A 20,384-nucleotide genomic window follows, 5' to 3' on the forward strand; every position below is an offset into this window, starting at 1 on the left:
AAGAGGAAGGACTCGTTTCGATGACGGCGCAGAGATACAACTATTCGTTCTCGATTGATGCCTGCGTTGCGTCTGCAGAATTAAAGGCGCTATGCCGTGAGGCGTGAGTTCACGATGCTCAGCTCTAGGCTGCCAATAAACTGTCGCTCTGGTTAGGGAGAAAAGTTTAAAAAAACCAGACCCAAAAACATATCATCTATCTTCGGCTGTGTTGATTTAGATTTTTTTCTTATTTTTTTCAATTTAATGTCTTATTCTTTTTTCAAGTTGTATTTGTAGACCTACATCTAAAGGTCGGATGCACTGGTACCGGCCCCATGAAACCTACGGAGTACGTGTTTTCAGCGATCCTTAGGTCAGTTTGACCCGGCTCGCATTATTTGGCGAAATCTCAGCACCCATATATCATTGCATGTAATTGGACTATGTAAACTATTGGTTCAAAAAACATTGCAAAAAAAAACTATCCGACAAACTTAAAAATGGACTACAAAAACTTTGGACCAGACAGAATTGCGTAAAGTCTGGCCATCCAATGGGATCCATGAAATGCCAATGGGTCCAAATGGGAACCATCTCGAAATGCCAGTGGTGGCCCGCAAGGTTTCCCAACGGGAGTTTCTCTGCGGGTTTCCATAGGACCATTTTTCCAGGAAAATATACAGAAGAAATATTAAAAATATATTTTTTCTGAAAAATGGTCACGTCTTCTTGCAATTTTTCATTGCTTTAAAAACTGACATCGAGTGAGGGACCTTCCTCTTTTCTTCTATGTGTTTCTCTAGGTAAGTCAGATTGCTTACTTATTGCAACCTGTGGTATTTGTTGTAAATTACTGCTTAATCTTATGAGCCAGACATAAAAAAATCATACCTTGTCTCGATGAAGTCGAACGAAGTTGCAACATTCGTTTGTATTGTTGATTGCACACATCTCGGTATTTCATAGCAGGAATGTGGTGCAATTGCTTAAAATTGAGTAAATCTAAACATTTTTTTGAGATACTTCAAAAGTGCCGCATGCTACTCGTTTTTGTATGGATAAAATTGAAGGGCTTGGATGGCAAAGTTTATAAGTGCAGTTTTTGAAAAAAAATTGAGATATTCATGAACTCATCGAAAACTAGTTTGAAAGTATACTCTATGAACAATTCACGACTAAAATCCAACTTTAAAGCATCAAAAGGTGAGTTCAAACTTCCTTTCCGTCATAAGGCTCCATGTACTTTTGAAACTTTCTTGAAAGTTTACTTTGAAAACTTTGAGAGGCTTGGAGGACAAAGTGCATGAGTACAGTTTTTGAGAAAATTGAGATAATAATGATATCAATTGAAACTATACTTTATGCAAATTCTGAGAAAAATTTGCTCCCAAATCCCAATTTTTAAGTATCAAAAAGTCAGTTTGAACTGTTTTTCCACCATAAAGCTCCATGTACTTTTGAAACTTTCAACATGTATTTTTTGAAATAGCAAAAACTGCACTTGTGCGCTTTGTCCTCCAAGCCCCTCAATTAAATGACACCTTAAGAGAAACAAATAATATGTTGACTAAAAGTTGCAATCTGCACCAACATATGCAACCTCAATGTAATAGTTGCAAAAGTTTCTCTGAGATATGCCTCCTGGATGGAAATTTCAACTAAATCTCATGCGTGAAGGGTAAGTTTAATGCGTGATTAATGAGGTTCCAACAGGCAACGAGGGCGGAAAACTAACCCGACTGAGCAAGTATCGCCTTCTCACCCTTTCAGGAGCCATTTTCGTAAATCCACCCCGGCTCTCCACTCTAAGCGGTGCATTTATTATTCAGGCGCTTGTAAGTAACTTGAGGTGGAAATAAAATACACCTTGTATGAAGGAACACTTAACTCTTGAATCCATTTCGGCGACGTGACCCAAATTGGTGACTTAGAGCCGCACTCCTAGTCATCCTGTAATCAACCCCTAAATTAGACGATGCCCGCAACCCGTTAAGGCGCGTGGATAGCTCTAGGGAAGTTTTAGTGAGGCTTCCTCGTCAATTTAAGACCCCATGATCCTCGACGAAAAACCCAATATGCTTTCTGAATTCTCGCCTAAGAAAAGCTTGACAATACGAGTCTAACGATAGCGTTGGAACCCTAAAGGGTCGTATTCATAATTATTTTTGGAGAGCTACTCTCCTTAGGAACTGGAAGAGGGCTCTGAATGGTTTACATCATCGTGATTAAGGGATGGTTTAAGAAGGCCTTTAAGATGGCATCATAGGGAGGCTTCAAATATTTTTCAAACTCAATACATTTGAAATTTTTGTAATTGTAAGTAGACCGAAGTGATAGTTTATGAAATACATTTTAATTTAATAGTTTTAAATGCTAAAACATATTTACACCGTCTAACTTAAACACAAGTAGTTGACCTATAAATATACGATCCACGAATTTTTGAAATGTGTCCATTTCACGTCCCACGATTGAAATGCAACACAATAAATTACATCTTACGAATTTTTTAAACAGAGAACTTCATACTCGTGTGACAAACCCATTTCACAGAAAACCGTGTATACGTCTAAATTAAAGAGAATGTTATTTACATAAAAATAATAAAAAAAGTAGGTATTTTCTTTTCTTAAGACAATGAAGTCGTTTTACTTTTGTCACACCCATCGACCCAACACATATTTTGCTGCTGACTGATATAAATTTAGGAACTTTAAGTATTAATGAATGTGTATAGTTATATTTGAATTTGAGCTGCTTTAACCGGAATCAGTATAACTGTAGTACACGTTGCTTAACTTTTTCTCGTGTTTCACTATCTTTAAATAAAAACTTATTAAAAAAATTTGCTCAGTGCCTCTGTAACATAATAGAAGAGTGACCGCTCCTGCCATAAAACATAGATCTGGAAGCAGTGGAAATATCTCAGAACATGATGCGTCTTCAAGTTATCGTATATGCAAACTGCCTCTCTGGCGCACGAATTGTTGCCTACTCAGCCATGGCGCGCCACTACTCACTCTGCGTTTTTGTAAAGTCTCAAAAACCTGGTGTGCTATTAAAAACGCTGCGCCGTAGAAATGTTTGAATTTTGCCAAATTTCCCTTGATGAGAGATTTTTTTCAGGGCAGTTCTTGAAATTCTCTCTGAAAAATTTTCGGATAATTCATATACAACTCTGAATACAATTCTGTGAAAATTTAAAAGAAAATTGTGATTGAATTTTCAAAGAAGTCCGGTCTTTTTTGGCAGAGACTTTGCAATCTTAGAACGTTTATGTGGCGTTTTCCTTAGCAAACACGGTAGAGTGTCTCAGCCTTTTTATTTGCGATGAAGATGTAATCATGAATTTTTTTTTTAATTTTTACGAGATTGTATTCAAAACTGTTCTTAAAAATAAATTTTTTATCGAGGAAAATACTCTCTCGAGCTCTCCTTGAGCCTTTCTCTTCAAATGCTCATCATATATTTGAATGTTAAAATTTTAAAAATTCTGTGTTTTACAATATGCTGCAAATTTCAATGTAAATGTTTGTTCAGGAGTTAGAAACCTTTAAAAATGTATGATGCAAATGTTTACAGAGCTTTCTTTCTTACACGAGCAATACATTAGTTCTTCAAAAATTAGCAAAATAATCAGAATTTCAATTTGAGGAAAAATATCTGACTATTTTCCTAGGCATTTGACAAAACCTCTTCTCCCACTATTTGTCAGCAATCGAGCATTTCATACATCTTCCTATATCACATCAAAGAGTGCAACAGAATCACACAAAAAACTGACTCAAAGCACTGCCAAACGCTGTATGAGCCTATGGACGCTGCCCTATGTCCTTCAATAAAAAGCAAATTTACTGGAAGAATTTTGAATATTTTTCTCCGAATATATCAGAAAATTTTGCTCGCAATTTTATATAAAATATTCAATAGTATCAAGGAAAAATGAGGGACTTGGAAGACAAGGCGCTTAAGTTCAGTTTTTGATAGTTCGAGAATAAGTGTTTAAAGTTTCGAAATTACATGGATCCTTATGGCGGAAAAACAGTTCAAACTGACTTTTTGATACTTAAAAATTGGAATTTGAGAGCAAATTTTTCACAGAATGTGCATCAAGTGTAGTTTTGATTTATATCATTATTATCTCAATTTCTTCAAAAACTGCACTCATGCACTTTGTCCTCCAAGCCCCTCAAATATGGACCAGCTTCCTCAAAAAGACATGTTTTAACCGGGGAAATTCGGCAACTCTCGAATTTTCTTAAGGCGTTTTTCCTTAGCACGGCAGAGTAGTCCATCAAACTGCCGTGCTAAGGAAGAACGTCGTATGAACATTTGAGAGTTGCCAAATTTCCTTCGATACAATTTTTATTTTTGAGGAAAAAAAAATTTTTCCTTTAAATTTTCAGATTCTTTAGGTGAAATTGCGAACAAAATTACCAGACAAATTTGGAGGAACATTTTCATAAGTTTACCAAGAAATTCGCGTTAACGCCTGAAGGTTCATACGGCGTTTTTCCTTAGCACGGCAGCAAAGCCCGTCAATTCGAGTTGTAATCCCAACGATTTTTATGACCACGATAGAGTCGATCCCAAGAGCGGTTCATGACCCGATCGACAATATCATCCGGCCTCCTTCCGATGACGTCAAGCACCCTTAAGAACCCACGAGGCCTTTTCTGTCTCTTCTCACCCTTCTCACCCCTTTCACACTTATCACATCCCTCCTCCGCGCTTTTCGCCCTCGACTTCTTCTCACCCAACTTTCGCCGCGAGGCACCGACCTTCTTGGGCCTCTTCCCGGACCTTTGCCTCCCCCTCTTCCTGGATACCTTCTTCTCGGCCTGAGCATTCTCCTTGGCGGCGCGACACGCCTCCTGGTACGCGGCTCTGTACCCGCCCGCGGCCCGCAGGTAAACCTCATCATCATCCCAAACCGCACCGGGCAGCCACCGGTTCCCCGTCTCACCAGAAACCGGTTCGTAGGTCGGAACTACGAACTGGCTTTCGGGTGTGGGTGGCGAGTAGTATCGCGGTCCGTTCATCGAGCGGAGAAATGACTCCCTCTCATCGGAGGACACCGCGGACAACAGTGGGGTTAGTCCATCTTTGTAGACGACCACCCTATCTCCGTGCACCTCGTACCTCACCCTCCTATCCGAGGGTGGATACCCCGGGCCCTCGTCGAACGTTGGACGGTGAGTTTCTGGGCGGCGCTCGTAGGAGTAGTTTTCCACCGAAGCCTCATCATCCATCATCGGTGCTCCGGATACGGTGGATATGCCAGAGAGCATCTCCCGCTCTCCGGAACGTAGGACGGAGTTGGCGATCCCCAGGTCGGTTTGGGCTTCCGGATTGGTCCAGTGTTCTTGTCGTTTCTGCTTCTGGATTTGGTCCGGGTACCGGGAATCGAGTTCCTCGCTAAGGTCGTCTAGGGTTTGGTGACCGATTGAGCTTGGTGACCTGTTGAAAAAATAACACAGTTGAAGGCAAGTATATCTTACACTAAGAAAAAAAAAGTACACTGAAGTTTGGTTGATTCTCAAGTTCCTTGGTTTTCCCATTTCTTTCAATGTTAAAAACGCAACTTGCACCGAAATCAACATAAGATTTGAGCTAGTTTATGTTTCACTTTCCACATTAAACTAAAGTAAGATAAGAAAACTAATATTTCTCAACAATAATTGTTGTAGCTGCAGTAAATTTAGTGAACTCAGGTGGCACAATCGTATCAGATACTTTTAAGTAAAGTGGAAACATTAAAAAAATTATGAAAATGAGACCATTTCATTACATTAAAAATGGAAACTTTGACTGTTTTTGGGAAATGAGACTTAAAAGTTTAAGATGGTATATTTTTCAGCAGAGTAATTTTTGTTGATTATAAAATTTTGACATACAACTTTGTCCTGTCCCAAAAAATCAGTAAAGAGCGATTTAGTTCATTTTTGCGTAAATAGAAGGCGTACAATGCATTATACTCTGTAATTTTGCACCATAAACATGACAGATTAGCGTTCTAAATAGTATTTTCTCCAATTTGAATTTTTTGACGTATAGTGTTCTTTATCCGAAAATTTGCTGACAATGTATGAAAAAGTCGAAATTTTTTGAACACGGAAGTTTGGAAAATAGCCTCTTATATATTTTCTCTAAAAAAACTGAGAGACGACCAATAAATTAAATGATCTAATCCATGATGAAATAAAACAAAAAACCCTAGGGATAACAACCTAAAAAGTTTGAAAATAAGAAAAATTTCAGTGATGGAGTAGTTTGCGTTCCAAAAGTTGGATTAAGAATATTTTATGAGAAAGATTTTTGTTTAAATAAAAAAAATTGGTCTTCAACCAATTATTCCTTACGTGATTTGAGTTTTCACCGAAGTTGTCGATCCTTGAGACGGTTCGCCGTTACTTAGAACGGGATTATTGCGAATTTCAACTGAATTTCGGGGAAATAGGTCTCGAACTTCAATGGGCTGGTCCTGATTATTGCTCTGATGGTTTACGCTAGGTTGAGATGATTTTAAGAAGAGGCTCGGTGAGCTAGGATCGGCTGCAATGTGTGCTTCACTCAAGTTGTAACTATCAACAGCTTCTTGATATTCCTCTGATTTTGCACTTTCAGCAAAACTTTTCAGTAGCTCGAGATACTTGTCACCCATCGAGTCATGAAGTGTGGACTTCGGAACTCGGTCCGATCTGAAATTTGGCACGGTTTCCAAGAATTTCATCGCAAAACCGGCGTTTTCATTGAATTTTGAGCCAGTTGGTGAAACTGCTTCAAGAAGATTTTTCACCGGTGTGTTTTTCGTCGACAGTTTAACATTCTGACCGGGACTTCGGACAGGAAAGCCGAAACGTGGAACATCCGTCGATGATTTTACGGAAAATTGAGTCTCCTCAGTCTCCTTCTGATTGGAAGTTCGAAAATATTCCTTAAATTTTGGAGTAGTCTGCTCAGATTGAGCGCCCGTCGCCGCTGACCTTCCTGAATTTTGCTCTAATGAACTACTATGTGTAGATTTTTTGTAGATATCTGAAGGGTTCCCGTGGTCAGGATCTTTGCTCCGAGATTCTGATAAGCCAAGAAAGTCTCCAAGGTCATAAACTGCCCCTGGTAACGATTTATCTTTGCTGCTGGGGCTAGACAATCCTTTAGGATCTCCAACATCATGCAATATTTCAAGTAAGGAATTTTCTTTTCCACTAGGGCAAGTCGCTCCTGAAGGATTTTCGAAATCGTAGATTGCCCTAGCTAACGAGATTTCTTCGCTCTTTAAGTCAGATGATCCTGCAGTGTCTGCATGGTCATGCGTTGCCTCCGCTAGTGAGTTGTCTTTTCGACCAGAGCCAAGGAATTTTGGATTTCCAGGGGCATTGATTGTCCCTGCTGGCGAGCTCTCAGGGTCCGAATCAGCGGAGACACTGGAGGGATCATGGTGCCTCCGTGGGCTAGAAAAACCCATCACGTCACTGGATGGATGTGGATTTTGGATTCTGGATTCTGGAACACGACCATTTCTACTAGAATATGCAGCATACTTGCTGGCATGACCATCTCGAAGCGGTTGAGGATAGATCATGGGCACGGCGTTGTACTTCTCTCTTCGCACGTAGTTGAGAGCGTTGGGAATGTTTTGTTTTGACTGGTGCGACGGCGTGAAGGACTGGCCTTGCTTTGTTGAGTCGGCGCTTTCCGCGAACCGGAGATCTCCACTTGAGGACGAAGCTCCACTCGGGTAAACAGTGCGGTCGACCAGATGGAAAGTTGCATCACTTGGGGTCCCTGACCCTTCTGAACGGCTCTTTCGTTGTGGGGTCTTTGACTCTGGGGTTTGTCGTGGCAGCACTGCGTTTTGACTCGAAATTATGTCGCTGCTGGTGGCAACGCACAGAGAAATGTGGAGCACGTGAAACAGGAAAAATAAACGCATTTTGAACCGATCGTTGAAAAGCGCGTTTGATTTCGACATGATACACTAGTGTGAGACGAAATTAGGCTAATTTTATGTAAGCAACTTGATGCTGGAGTGTCTCTTTTAAAACGATTTCGATCATTATTTTTTAATTAATTATTTATTATTTTTACAGGCACTTCCCCTCAACGAAAAATCCACGGTGGAAATTAATGTTTCCAAAAATGACGCACACTTAAAGCAATTTTATTTTAACTTTTGAAGCTTGGAGCAAGTTCTGCACATAATTATTTTGAGTAGCTAGCTGTTTTCACTAGAAGCACACCTTTATGCAATGTTAGGACGCATTGTTAAGGCTGTTATTTTGTAAAAACGTAAGAAAATTATCGAAATTTTCTGAGAAAGAAGCTCAGTATTTTTTCAATACTCGAAAAATGGAATTAAAGTTCATTAGAAAAAACTTTCACCGCGGGGTTGAACTCCGCTCCATATCAAGGAACCCAACATTTTAAAAACAAGTTTCGGGCATTTCTTTATTTTTTATCTTACCAGCGAAAACCGTTTGTTCAACCACGTTTGCACACACTGTAAGTAGTATTGTCGAGAAACTATCAGTTTTTGAACAATTGCGCTATGTTATCCTGAGGATTTGTAGTCCGCCAGACAAGAATACAGATCGTTTGAATTTCCAACGCTGAACTACTACGTCACTCTTCCACTTTTCACCGGTACTACACACCTCGCCACTCCACGAGAACTCTGCACAGAAGTTTTTGAAATCGTCAAAAATCCTCACTTGGAAGTCGCTGTTTAGTCACAAGTCTTCGCCGGAATCACAAGTATGATGCTGGAATAGTCAAACAGCGACCGCTGAACAAGATCGCGAGACAATAGAGGTGAAAATTCGACGGAAAGATCTCGAGCGCGGAAAATTGAGAGTGAATCTGCGTGCATCTTTCTCCGAATAGAACAACAATTTGGACAACGGAACCGCCAAGTGTGCAATCTTTTGAGGTTGTTTGGATAACCTTGCCGATACCTTGCCCAATAATCTCAGTTAAAATTGCATCCGCGAATCTTGGACTGGAGCAGATGCTAATCGCGAGATTTGGGGGTGCAGTCGGAGCACGATCCAGAACTGCGTAGGTGTTCGGTGACCACTCCGACCACTTCGTTTTCTGTGCTAAGTAAAAATCTCTTATCTCGCGTGGCAATTTTATGTCAATCAGCGGTTTTAACTTATATTAAGAGTCTACTGGGGCTCTTATTTCTGTCAGAGCGTGAGTGAACAGTCAAGATAATCCACGAATTGAGATCGATAATTTTGAAACCCCGCTCTACCTCGAATTGAGTTTTTTTCCCGCATTTCAAGGATAAGTTGGTCATTTTTGGAGACAACTCATGATCAGTCAGAATGAATTTTTTGCAAGATTAGGGGGTATATGGGAGAAGAAGGTAGATTGGGCGACCTACCTACTAAAAATCTACTTGGCCCCTCATTCGAAGCATGAAGGATTGTTCTAAGTAACCGCAGAGCACATCTTTCATCATTAAAATTGTATTTGGATCAATTTTTCGGTGAAAATAGGTCAAAATTTCTCCTGACACGATTCCATTTTCATAGTTATTCAAGGGAGGCCGCCCCCTACCACCCCACCCCTTGGACTCCCTTTGGAGCTAAGGGAATCCCCCGCTTCCTTCTTTGGCGCTTGAGAAGTCCCACAGATCTCCCCTTGTGAGTGACTTTTAGTGCCCCCTGCAGACCGCCCTTCATGAGGTTCCATTATGACCTCCCCACAAAAATTTCTTAGTTCCGCCGATGCAAGAATTTTTGATCTAAGCAACTGAATCATGCGTGTTAAAAGATTAAATGGACTACATTTTGCAGTGAGGAACTACAATTTCTGGATCATACTAAAAACAGCATATATACCATAAGGCTTCTCATACGGTCAGGAGCTTTCTTGGATGAGCCTGAAATTGTAGTTTCTATAAATTGCAAAATGTAGTCCAAATTTCCTAGAACTGGTGCGTCACAAAAAGTAGCAAAAGTAGTAAAAATATCCAAAATTTAGTGTTACGCTATTTTAGGAAAGACCTTTAGGCTCGAAAAGCATATTCCTTTCTTAGTATCAGAGTAGACTCTGACGTAACTTGATAAATGTTATGAAAAATAATTTAAACTTGAGGGCAAAATCACCCTGAACAACGGTTCTCAAGTTGTTCATGCACTGAGCCCCTCGAATGAGAATCAGACCTCTTGATACGAGTAATACAAGGGTTTAAAGAACCTACACTTGATCAATGATGACATGTTCAGTTGGAGGCTCCCGAGTTTAGCGAGACAAATTATTCTGAAGAGCGGATTCTGTTGGGATAAAATCTGGTCGCACATAATGTCAAGAGCTCCTCTTTTCCTGGCTGTATGTAACGAACGGAGCTGCAAGAAAAGTCGTGCGTTTTAAAGTAACAGCAAACTCGCTCGCTCTTGGCACTTAATTTTTAAGACTCCGGGCAACAAACTCAATTATTTTTATTTTTACTCTTATTTTTCACTTTACTTCCTCCGCTCCCCGCCTCATGCGTTATTCTTCCATTCTGCTTCTCTCTCGTTGCACTCATGTTTTTCTACGACCGACGTATTAGACTGCGTCTGGCGCAAAAAAGCGGTGTTTTTGAGCGGGAAATGGCACAACCCGCGTCGATCGTACGGACGTTTTTTGTCTTCTGCCACGATTTGATTATGAGGGCAAAACTTTTTGTTGGTCATTTTTATGAAACCCTTGCCTAGCCATAAAATTTGTTAAAGTTATGAATTTTTTTATATTTTTTATGTAAATTATTTTCCCCACATAGTGGCAAACCATTCAAATTCCGTATAAATATCTATTTGTATATCTCTGACCTTATTTAGTTCAATATTTTGACTTCCTAAAAAAATGTCCTTTGTTTGATTTTCCATTAGAGATCTCCCAGAGTCCTTCTTTAATCACCATATATCAATGGCCGAAGTGCAAGATCACGTATCTCCAATACGGTATTTTAAAATTGGTGGTCCTATTTTATTTTTCAAAGAGAAACAAGTCAACCATATAGCTTGACATTTATTTAAAATATTCTGCATGCTAAGAGGAATTAAAAAACAAGGAAGTTTTCAAGAAATAACATTGATTGATTTTCCACGAAAAAAGAATGAAGTATGACAGGAAGTTCGGAGACAGATATACGTGGTTTCGCACTTCAGACATCGTTATGGGTCTCTCTCACCCAACGAAAAGAGCTGTATAATATGAGCGACTTTGAACAAAACCTTCAAAAATGCTCCTGGAGAACGGCGCTCGGATACGACTATTCGTGCCTAGCGGATGCGCATGATGCATAAGCAAAATTATGAAAGCTCTTCTATTTTCTTAACCTCCCATTGCTGCCCATGCCTCGCTGTCATAAATAAACCACGGTATATTGGTCCGATGAGCTGTTCTTTGAGGTGTTGAGGCAACAGAGGCGGCAGATTTTTGTTCGACAGCCAAGACTTCATAGTCAGGTAAGTTATAAAAATGACCGGGTAAAAAAAGCTAGGATCCTGAAGAAAATGCTATTAGATTGCCTAGTGATCAAACGCAATCAGGAACCCAGTACTGATAGGCATTCTTTTTTTTCTGCGTACGGTTCTCTATAGCTCAATATTTTATTGGCTCATTCATTTTTATTTTACATATTTTATGTTCATTATTTTTTTAAATTTTTGTTTTTATTATTTATTTTCAAGAGCTGTGACAAGGTGTGGAATGACAATTGAATTCAGCGGATAGTTTTAGGCATTTCCTCAGTCTTGACTTGGAAAAAACGGCAGCACAAGTATTCAATACCTAACCACCATACTTTTAATTGGAAAATATTTACTACAATTTGGCATTTTTCAGGATGAACACCACCCCCACTACATTTTTCCCTTATACAAGAGAAACGTTTACACATTCATATAGAATGCGTTCTGCGAGCTGCTCATTGAAATCGATGGACAAAGTGGAAGGCGAAGAAGACGAAGAGAAAATGAAGCGGTCCTATTGGTGGAAGCAAGTGGACCCTGGTAAAAATTGGCGATAAGAGCTGCGTTTCAAAATACCATAGGAATTCTTATAGCCGACTAAAGGAGGCTATTGAAAATCATATAACTGGCTGTAGAAAGCTGAGCGAATCATATCGCCGGGCTATACGAAGCTATAAAAAAGTATACAGTCGGGCTATAGTTCCTATCGCTGGGCTTTACACTTTATCGCCATTGGCTATAAAAGGCTACAAGAAATTGTGCAGAAATTCATGTGCATTGGAAATCATTAAGTTTGATACGGAACTACATTGATATTTACAAAACACACATTATACTTTCCTTTAAACCACATTTTTTTTCATCAATTACAATGAGAATAGTCCATACAGAGTGTGCAAACATTTCAAAATCATGAGTTGAAAAACGCTGCCTCTGCGAGATTAAATATTAGAGCCCTAATAACACAAAGCGGAGAGGCGACGCACTGGCGCCTACAAACCTAACAGGGATACTTCAAGCATTGCGGCGTTTTGCACTCTCTGCCCGCCCGCCGCGCCGCAGCGTGCCACGGCGTCTGAAGCAACTATTTCATATCAGAGGTATTACACAGTGTCATGAGATATTGAAGGCGCTCCAACTTATTAAGAATGGCAGGCATCCTTCAAAAGTACGGAGCTTTCCTCGCAAATTAAATCAAGATACTACGGCACAAAAAGAGAGCGGTAGTCAAAAAACTAACTAAGTCCTAGTATCCGTATTTAGTAACGTTTAGCATAAACTTTATCGTCTGGCTGTTGCTTAATCGCCATCGGCTATAAAAGGCCATTAGAAATTGTACAGCCGGCTACAGAAGCTATTGAAAATCTTACAGCCGGCTTTAGGTCTATGGTGTTTTGGAACACAGATTCTACTGCCAATTTTTACCAGGGGATTCAAAAGACAAAACAGGTGGGCAATAGACTAACATATAAACCGAAACTCACGAGAGACACTTTAGTCACTTCATCACTTTCCCCCTTAGTATATTACGAAACACGTTTCAACCTTTACTATTGCTCCATTTTCTCCATGTCTTTTGTCTGTCACTTTGCCTATATATGAATTTCAATAATCAGCCTGTTGGTTAATAGGATGCTCTTTGTCTCCACCTTCCGATCTATGGATACTCTTGTGCACTGAAGAAAAAAAGAATTTTAAAACTGCCAAGAAGTATTTTTTTTTTTAAATCAAGAATTTTGCTGCTCGATATAAATTACTATTTTGCATAACCCAAGCATTATTTTTCTTGGATCAAGAACAATTCAGCTTAAATCAAGGAATAAAAATTATTGGCGGCAAAGTCAAGAATCGTCATGCTTGAGCCAAGCACCTTTTTCTTTCAGTGTACGTAGAAAACGCAAGGTAAGGATTTTACCTTCATGGAACCACGGTAGCTAATAATTTGCCGAAATCACAATCTAACAAAGCATTATATGCTCAAAGGAATTTCGTAAGTACAAGTTCTCGGCTAATCACTCGCTTCAAGGAAGTAGTATGACTAAGAGCACACTATCATTATCTAGTCATCATGTCGAGGAAGTAAAGTTCTGCCGAATTCCATTCGAGGGGCGCACAATGAGGCGAAGAGGCGAGTTACCTGGATAATTGTTCTCAGAATTGGACTATTTCTGCCGAACGGAACTATATGTATTATAACGTGAGCCCTGTGATTCATGTATTTTTAAGGGTCTCAGGGCTCATGTCTTAGTGCACATATTTCTGTTTGGTAGAAATACGTCCAATTCTACATTCTAATCGGGAGCGGTAGTTGGAAAAGTGCTTCTCCCGAACTTTCTCGTCTTGGACTCCTCTTGTCGCTCGTAACTGAAGCTTTCCAAGCTTTTGAGGCCAGAGTAACATAACAACATCGTAAAGTTGCCTAGTCTGCAGGAAGAAATTACCCAATTAGATGGGATCTCCATTCAAACAGAAGGTTATACCTATGCTTTCTCATCAGAACTGTGAACCCTCCCACACACTAAAAATGTCTTTAACGAATGAAAAACAAAGTATTGATGTTGCTAGTTTTTTCTTAGTTGAAAAAACAAAGTATTGATGTCACTAGTTTTTTGTTAGTTGGAAAATTTCAGACGTCCCTCATAACAAGAGGAAAACTGCGCGAATTGAATCGGTCATGAAAATTAAAGGCAAACAGAGCTCAGCCAATATCTGCATTTACTTTCACAAAACTGTCTTTTCTCTTTTATTCATGGCGGTCCCGATTTGTTTAAAAGAGCGTTTCCTTTAGAGAAAGAACAATGAAAATATGACCAGGCAACTCATCATTGCAACACTTCGTCTATTTTGGGTTTCATTTTGTCTCGGAATATTCAGGACCTAGCTATATTCTACTATGTTTGTATGTGCGTATGTATGTATTAGTCGCTTTTACAGAGCACTATCCGAGTAGCACAAATTACTCTGAATGGCAATGGCATGGTGAAGTTATTGCTATTGTGCCGGACTGTTGTGCATGTTGCATATTCATTGGTTGAAGGGGCTAGTCCTATTGAAATTTATTGCAATAAAATTGAAATAAGTTGCTTTTTTTTTTTTTTTTTTTTTTTTTTTTTTTTGTACAAAATACCAACATTATTTACAGATGGATATTATTTTATTAATCGTGCAAAATCGGAACTTACTAACCAAATGATGTAAAAACATTGCGAATTCAAGGTATTTTATTGCGTTAAGTTTCAATATTTTCCTTGCTTTGTGTTACTTAAGTAGGTTGCTAGGTCCACTTTCTCACCTCATATTCTACCCGCGGGTAGTGTTTAACACGTTTCACCCAGTATTTTCATCTACAGCTAAGCTTTTGATGATCGAGCGAGATGCTGGTATTTTATGTGTTTGCTTTAATGCACTGTGCGGTGTTTATTGTTGAAGTTTCCAACAGGTAACCTCGCAGATTTAGATCACCCAGCTGCAAATTTTCAACGCCTTAAATCTCCATCCATCGGTCAGCACGATTTTCCTGCTGATATGACATCTTAAAATTGTCCTCTTCATTTTCCTTTTAACTCGAAAGTTAAGCCCCCGGTAGTCCCAATTTTGCGCGTCGCTATTTACCATTATACGCGAATCCCAGCTTGATCGTGTTAGAGTTATTCGATAAAGCAAAGTCAACCAAATATTAGAAAAATATGGATTGTCGCTGACCTCTTTCTTGAGGTGTTCATTTTTAAATGAAGTATACTTCCCAAAAAGTATACTGAAGTACGCTGAATACTCTATCGCGTTTTTAAGTGTGCGTTTGCTATGTTAGCAGTACGTTTATAAGTAAGTGAAGTCTGTGTAGTGTCTTACATCTCAAAAATGATAAACATGTACAGTAAGTTCGGGTTCCTTCTAACTTATTTTTCCAGTTATTTGGTGTTCAATTTTGCAAACGCTCAGAGTTCAGGGAGCGGTGTGGAACACTGGATAAATTTTAACAACCGCTTTTCTCAACCTGGTGCCGGGGCGCCTTTTTCATACGTGCCTGCTTATTACATCGAAACACCACATAGTTTCAATGATGATGAGCTGCAAATCTGTCACGTAGAGGACAATGCAGATCATTGGCCGTCGACCTACAGGTACAACCCACAGGCAAAAACTAGCCGGTCTTGGACATCCGAAGTTTCCGACCTATCATCTTCCGGGTTAGTCTATGAATACCCAGATTCTTACGGATTAGTGCCCAAACCGGTTTATGAGCACGAGGATTGTCATAGGTCACTACCGGAGCCTTTGCAGAAGCACCCAGTGTATCGGGTATCGATGCCAGAGCCGATTTATGAGCACGCTCCAGTGCCAGAACTTGATACCCGACATCCAATCCCGTTAGAACCGGTTCTTCCTACGTCGATTCTGGAACGTGTCCGCGAACATCCACCATCTCTGAACAAACCCGAGGGTCATCCGGTGATTCTTGAACCGGTTCACCCACGACCGACCCAAGAACGGAAGTACAAGGATCCAGAGCTGCATCCGGCCAAATCAGAACAGGTTCATCTTGCATCTGTACCCGAGCGTTATCCGTTGATGTTTAAAGGTCACCCAGAGCCAGCACATGAAAAAATATACGAAGATCCAGATTATCAGCTAATATCAGAACCGATCTATTATGCGCCCGTGGAGCATGAACCGATCGATTCAAAACCGGTTCACCATGCGCCACCGGAGAATAATCCCGAACCAATTTATGCGCATCGTCCGACCGAACCAGAACCGGTTTACCACGCACCATTAGAGCATGGTCCTGAGCCAATGTACGTGCATCGTCCGATCAAGCCTAAACCGCTTTACCACGCCCCACCGAAACACATTCCCGAGGAAATTTACGTTCACCGTCCAACCGAGCCAGAACCGTTTTACCACGCCCCACCGAAACACATTCCCGAGGAAATTTACGTTCATCGACCGACCGAGCCAGAACCGGTTTATTACGCGCCGCTGGAACACGACCCCGAGGAAATGTACATGCACCGCCCGGACGAGCCAGAATCGGTTTACTACGCACCCCTGGAAGACGACCCCGCGGCGATCTACGCGCATCGTCCGGAGTTGCCCGAAGAACCGGTTTTCGCGAGCGGACGATCCTCGGAACCTGAGCCGGGTCACGTGCTCCTGAACGACGGACCGGTTGACGGTGATGAGCTGGTGATCGAGCCGACGACGGTGCAGACCTACGAGCACTACGTGGAGGAGATTCGGGAGGAGGAGGAGGAGGAGAGGGAGTTGCAGCTGAAGAAGGCGCGGCAGAAGCCCATGACCGGGATCCTGAGGCTCCTCGACATGTTGGGTAGGCAACCGGATACGATTGTTGACTCCATTCTCGACCGCCCGTGGGACCGCCTCTACCGCGGCCACAAAAACTGCTGGGATTATAAATCCATAAAGTGCGACTAAACGAGTCAAAGACCGAGTATAGGTGAGACTCATTACCTAAAATTATTTAGGTGGGAGGAAGGGAATTTCCGGGGAAATGAGGGATGAAATCGTCACCTTTCGGCCCAAGTATCACAAAGCGCCATGCGACGTTTCAAAATTCCGCCGCCATTTTATTTTTCACGGAGAAATTGTTGGTTGAATCTGTTTGAAAATTTCGCTCAATTTTATCGGCAGTACAGAGAAAATTCGGTGAAATTTTTGGACAGCTTCGTTGAACAATTTCTCTGTAAAAAAATACAATGGTGGCGGAAATTTTGGAACGTCGCGTGGGACTTGTGATACTTTGTCTCGAAAGTGGCAAAATGGACAGGGTGTGAGTCTAAGCACCGCAGACAATTTTTCCTATAAATGTTTTACGCAAAATACGTTGAACATATCGAGAACTTCCAAATTAAGTCATAAGTGAAAAGCTGACGTTCGCAGTTCACACTGCAAATAGTGAATTCGAACTTTCCCCTCGTCAAAAATCCATATTCAAGGTAGATCAAATCAGTCATTTAAAAATAGCATAACGTCAGGCAAATAATTTAATGAGCATGGTTTCACACACATTTTCTTTCCTTTCATTTGAACAAGGCACTCCAAATTTTAAAAATAAATTAATAAAAAATAATCACTATCAAGAAAAATTTTCTCGTCAGAAAGTATCCCGAGATTAGTTTAATGCTCGATTTGTCTCAAGTAACTTCCGGTTTTTCGTGAGCAGAGAATGTGAATTGGCGTATACAAAAAACTCATTTTCTCAAGTACAAAGTAAATTAAAGTTTTAACGTGTTTATCGTAATTTTCGTAAAATGTATGTAAAAAAACGTGTTGCAGTACTTAATATTTTTTCTGTATAGTGGTTCATCAAACAAACTCTATTTTAAATGATTTGCGACACTATCAGGATGGAACGAAAAATTTAACCCATCAATTTCTCAGGTGTACAAGAAATTATTTAGAAATGAGGCAAGGATATGAGAGGATGACTTACGACAAACTTCAACCGTAGACCCGTTATTATCACAATAATGTTTCAAAAAAGTACTGAGAACTTAACTGAGACATTTTTTCGGTAAAAGGGCGTATGCGACTTCCAATACTGTCAAGATTGTGCAACGTAGATATCTAGTTATAAGTAACTTATCCAACAGTTCTGCAATGAATTATTTTCTGAATCTGCTCCGAATTTTCCCTTAATATTGTGAGGAAGTAAGTCGACAGTGAAAAAATTTCATCTGCCGCGAATGCTATAAAAAATTGCACAATCTTAGCAGCATTGCAAGCCTCATACGGCCTATTACTGAAAAAGTCCTCTATTATGCGCATAGTGCTTTCTTTTGTGGTAGCTTAGACCTGGAAATGAGCACATCATACTTTTTCTCTCACACACACATGAGTATATTAATGATTTGATTATGATTTAAACTAATGAAAAACAAAACTTTCGAAGTCATTTGCGCAAAAAGCTGCTTTTTAAATTTAGACTTTTTTGTTACGCTTACATCTCCCCGGTATTTCCATCATCTAGTATTATTCCGATCTATTTATTCATGCAAAGCTTATATACTTTGTCCAATATTATGTTGAATATAGGGAATTTTCCAACACTAGGACCACTTCACCGAGCCGTGAAAACATCATCCAGGCCAAGGAATACTACTCTGACGGCGCAGCCAGGGAACCAACTTAATAGGGCGAGGACCAACAATACTATGAGCATCTCTAAAAGTTCGAACGACTTACCTCTCCGACTGGGAGCTACAAACTCCTCAATATCTTCAACAGGTTTCTCGATAGCTCGAGGTCCGGGAGTTTCTCGGCCTCAAGCTCCTTGAGGAGTGGTCAATTTTTGTACAAATAAAATAACATTTGACCTCGACTCTGGAATTTGTTCAATGTCTATTCAAAGAATATCTATGAAAGTTAGTGATTTTGCCTCATTTTTGATACTTACTATACACTAAGGCTTGAATGAAAGATTATAGGACAAATCAAGCTTATAGGGAAATTCTCAACTTGGAGCAGCTTTTTACCTTCAACCTTACACTGTACTGTCATGCTAAGAAAAAACGCCGTATTAGCATTCAAATTGTGCGAAATCTCCTCGTGGAAAATATTCACCCTTGTAAAAATTGCCAGTAGAATCTGTGTTCCAAAATACCATAGACCTACGGCCGGCTTTAAGATTTCCAATAGCTTCTATAGCCGGCTACACAATTTCTTATGGCCTTTTATAGCCAATGACGACTAAGCAACTCACAGCCAGGCGATAAAGTGTATGCTAAGCGTTACTAATTACGGATACTAGGACTTAGTGAGTTTTAGGAATACTGCTCTCTTTTTGGGCCGTAGTATCTTGATTTATTTTGCGAGGAAAGCTCCGTACTTTTGATGGATGCCTGCCATTCCTAATATATTAGAGCGCCTTCAGTTTCGTATGATACTGTGCAATACCTCTGGTGCGAAATAGTTGCTTCAAGCGCCGTGGCACGCTGCGGTGCGGCAGGCGGGCAGAGAGTGCAAAACGCGCATTGGCGCCTACAAACCTAACAGGGATACTTCACGCGTTGCGCAATGCGTGAAGTATCCCTGTTAGGTTTGTAGGCGCCAGTTCGACGCCGCTCCGCTTTGTGTTAGGCTCTAATATTTAATCTGGCAGAGTTAGCGTTATTCAACTCATGATTTTGAAATGTTTGCACATCCTGTATGGATTATTCTCTTTTTAATTGATGAAAAAAATATGTATTAAAGGAAAATATAACGTGTGTTTTGTAAATATTAAGGTGGTTCCGTATCAAACTTAATGATTTCCAAAGCACACAAATTTCTACACAATTTCTTATAGCCTTTTATAACCGATGGCGAAAAAGCAACAGCCAGGCGATAAAGGGTAAACCCGGCTGTAGGAACTATAGCCCGGTTGCATAATTTTTTATCGCTTCGTATAGCTCGGCCGTATGATTTTCTCCGCATTCTACAGCCAGCTATATGATTTTCTGTAGCCCTCTTTAGCCGGCTAATAAGAATTCCTATGGTATTTTGAAACGCAGCTCCTATCGCCAATTTTTACCAGGACATTTTTGAAGGAAGTTATGAATATTTATACTCGAAATTTTCAGAGACTTCAGATCAAATTACGTGCAAAATGCTCTGAACAATCAGAAGAAAAATATTCACATATATCCTTGGAAATCCGTGATTTGTCAACGTTTGAAAGCTCATACGCAGTTTTTCTTAGAAGTGCAATGTGACCGGATCTGCGAAAGGAACCTTATCTTCCGGGAGAAAATTTCCCTTAGCTTTTCTATAATAGCTGAAGTCACGGATTTTTTGGTACGTAAGAGGTTTTGTTTCGCAAATTCAGGACTCATAACTCCTTCAATTTTTGAGTGAGCTTGTGGCAAAATTTTCAGATCTTCCTTCTCCATGCGCATTTTCAAAGAGTTAGGTAAGGACAATTTTCCTCTGGAA

At 40.1% G+C, this 20,384-nt stretch overlaps 2 protein-coding genes across 3 annotated transcripts; one reads left to right on the top strand and one right to left on the bottom strand.

Annotated features, from left to right (window-relative positions):
* Positions 1 to 2,316: 2,316 nt before the first annotated feature.
* On the bottom strand, positions 2,317 to 9,156 carry LOC109030925 (uncharacterized). Its single transcript, XM_019042159.2, has 2 exons — positions 6,345 to 9,156; positions 2,317 to 5,442 (listed from the first exon to the last, which is right to left on the bottom strand). The coding sequence occupies exons 1-2, from the start codon at positions 7,955 to 7,957 to the stop codon at positions 4,521 to 4,523; spliced, it is 2,535 nt and encodes an 844-aa protein (XP_018897704.2). The 5' UTR covers positions 7,958 to 9,156; the 3' UTR covers positions 2,317 to 4,520.
* A 5,781-nt stretch (positions 9,157 to 14,937) lies between these two features.
* LOC109030929 (uncharacterized) lies at positions 14,938 to 18,792 on the top strand. Of its 2 annotated transcripts, none has more exons than XM_019042163.2 (2): positions 14,938 to 16,779; positions 18,507 to 18,792. In XM_019042163.2, the coding sequence occupies exons 1-2, from the start codon at positions 15,309 to 15,311 to the stop codon at positions 18,746 to 18,748; spliced, it is 1,713 nt and encodes a 570-aa protein (XP_018897708.2). In that variant the 5' UTR covers positions 14,938 to 15,308; the 3' UTR covers positions 18,749 to 18,792. The 2 variants fall into 2 exon arrangements, with proteins under 2 accessions (XP_018897708.2, XP_018897709.2); XM_019042164.2 differs by having other exon boundaries at positions 14,948 to 16,908; positions 18,507 to 18,643.
* The last annotated feature ends 1,592 nt before the right edge of the window (positions 18,793 to 20,384 follow it).

The sequence above is a fragment of the Bemisia tabaci genome, chromosome 5, assembly GCF_918797505.1.
Source record: "Bemisia tabaci chromosome 5, PGI_BMITA_v3".
NCBI classification, from domain to species: domain Eukaryota; kingdom Metazoa; phylum Arthropoda; class Insecta; order Hemiptera; family Aleyrodidae; genus Bemisia; species Bemisia tabaci.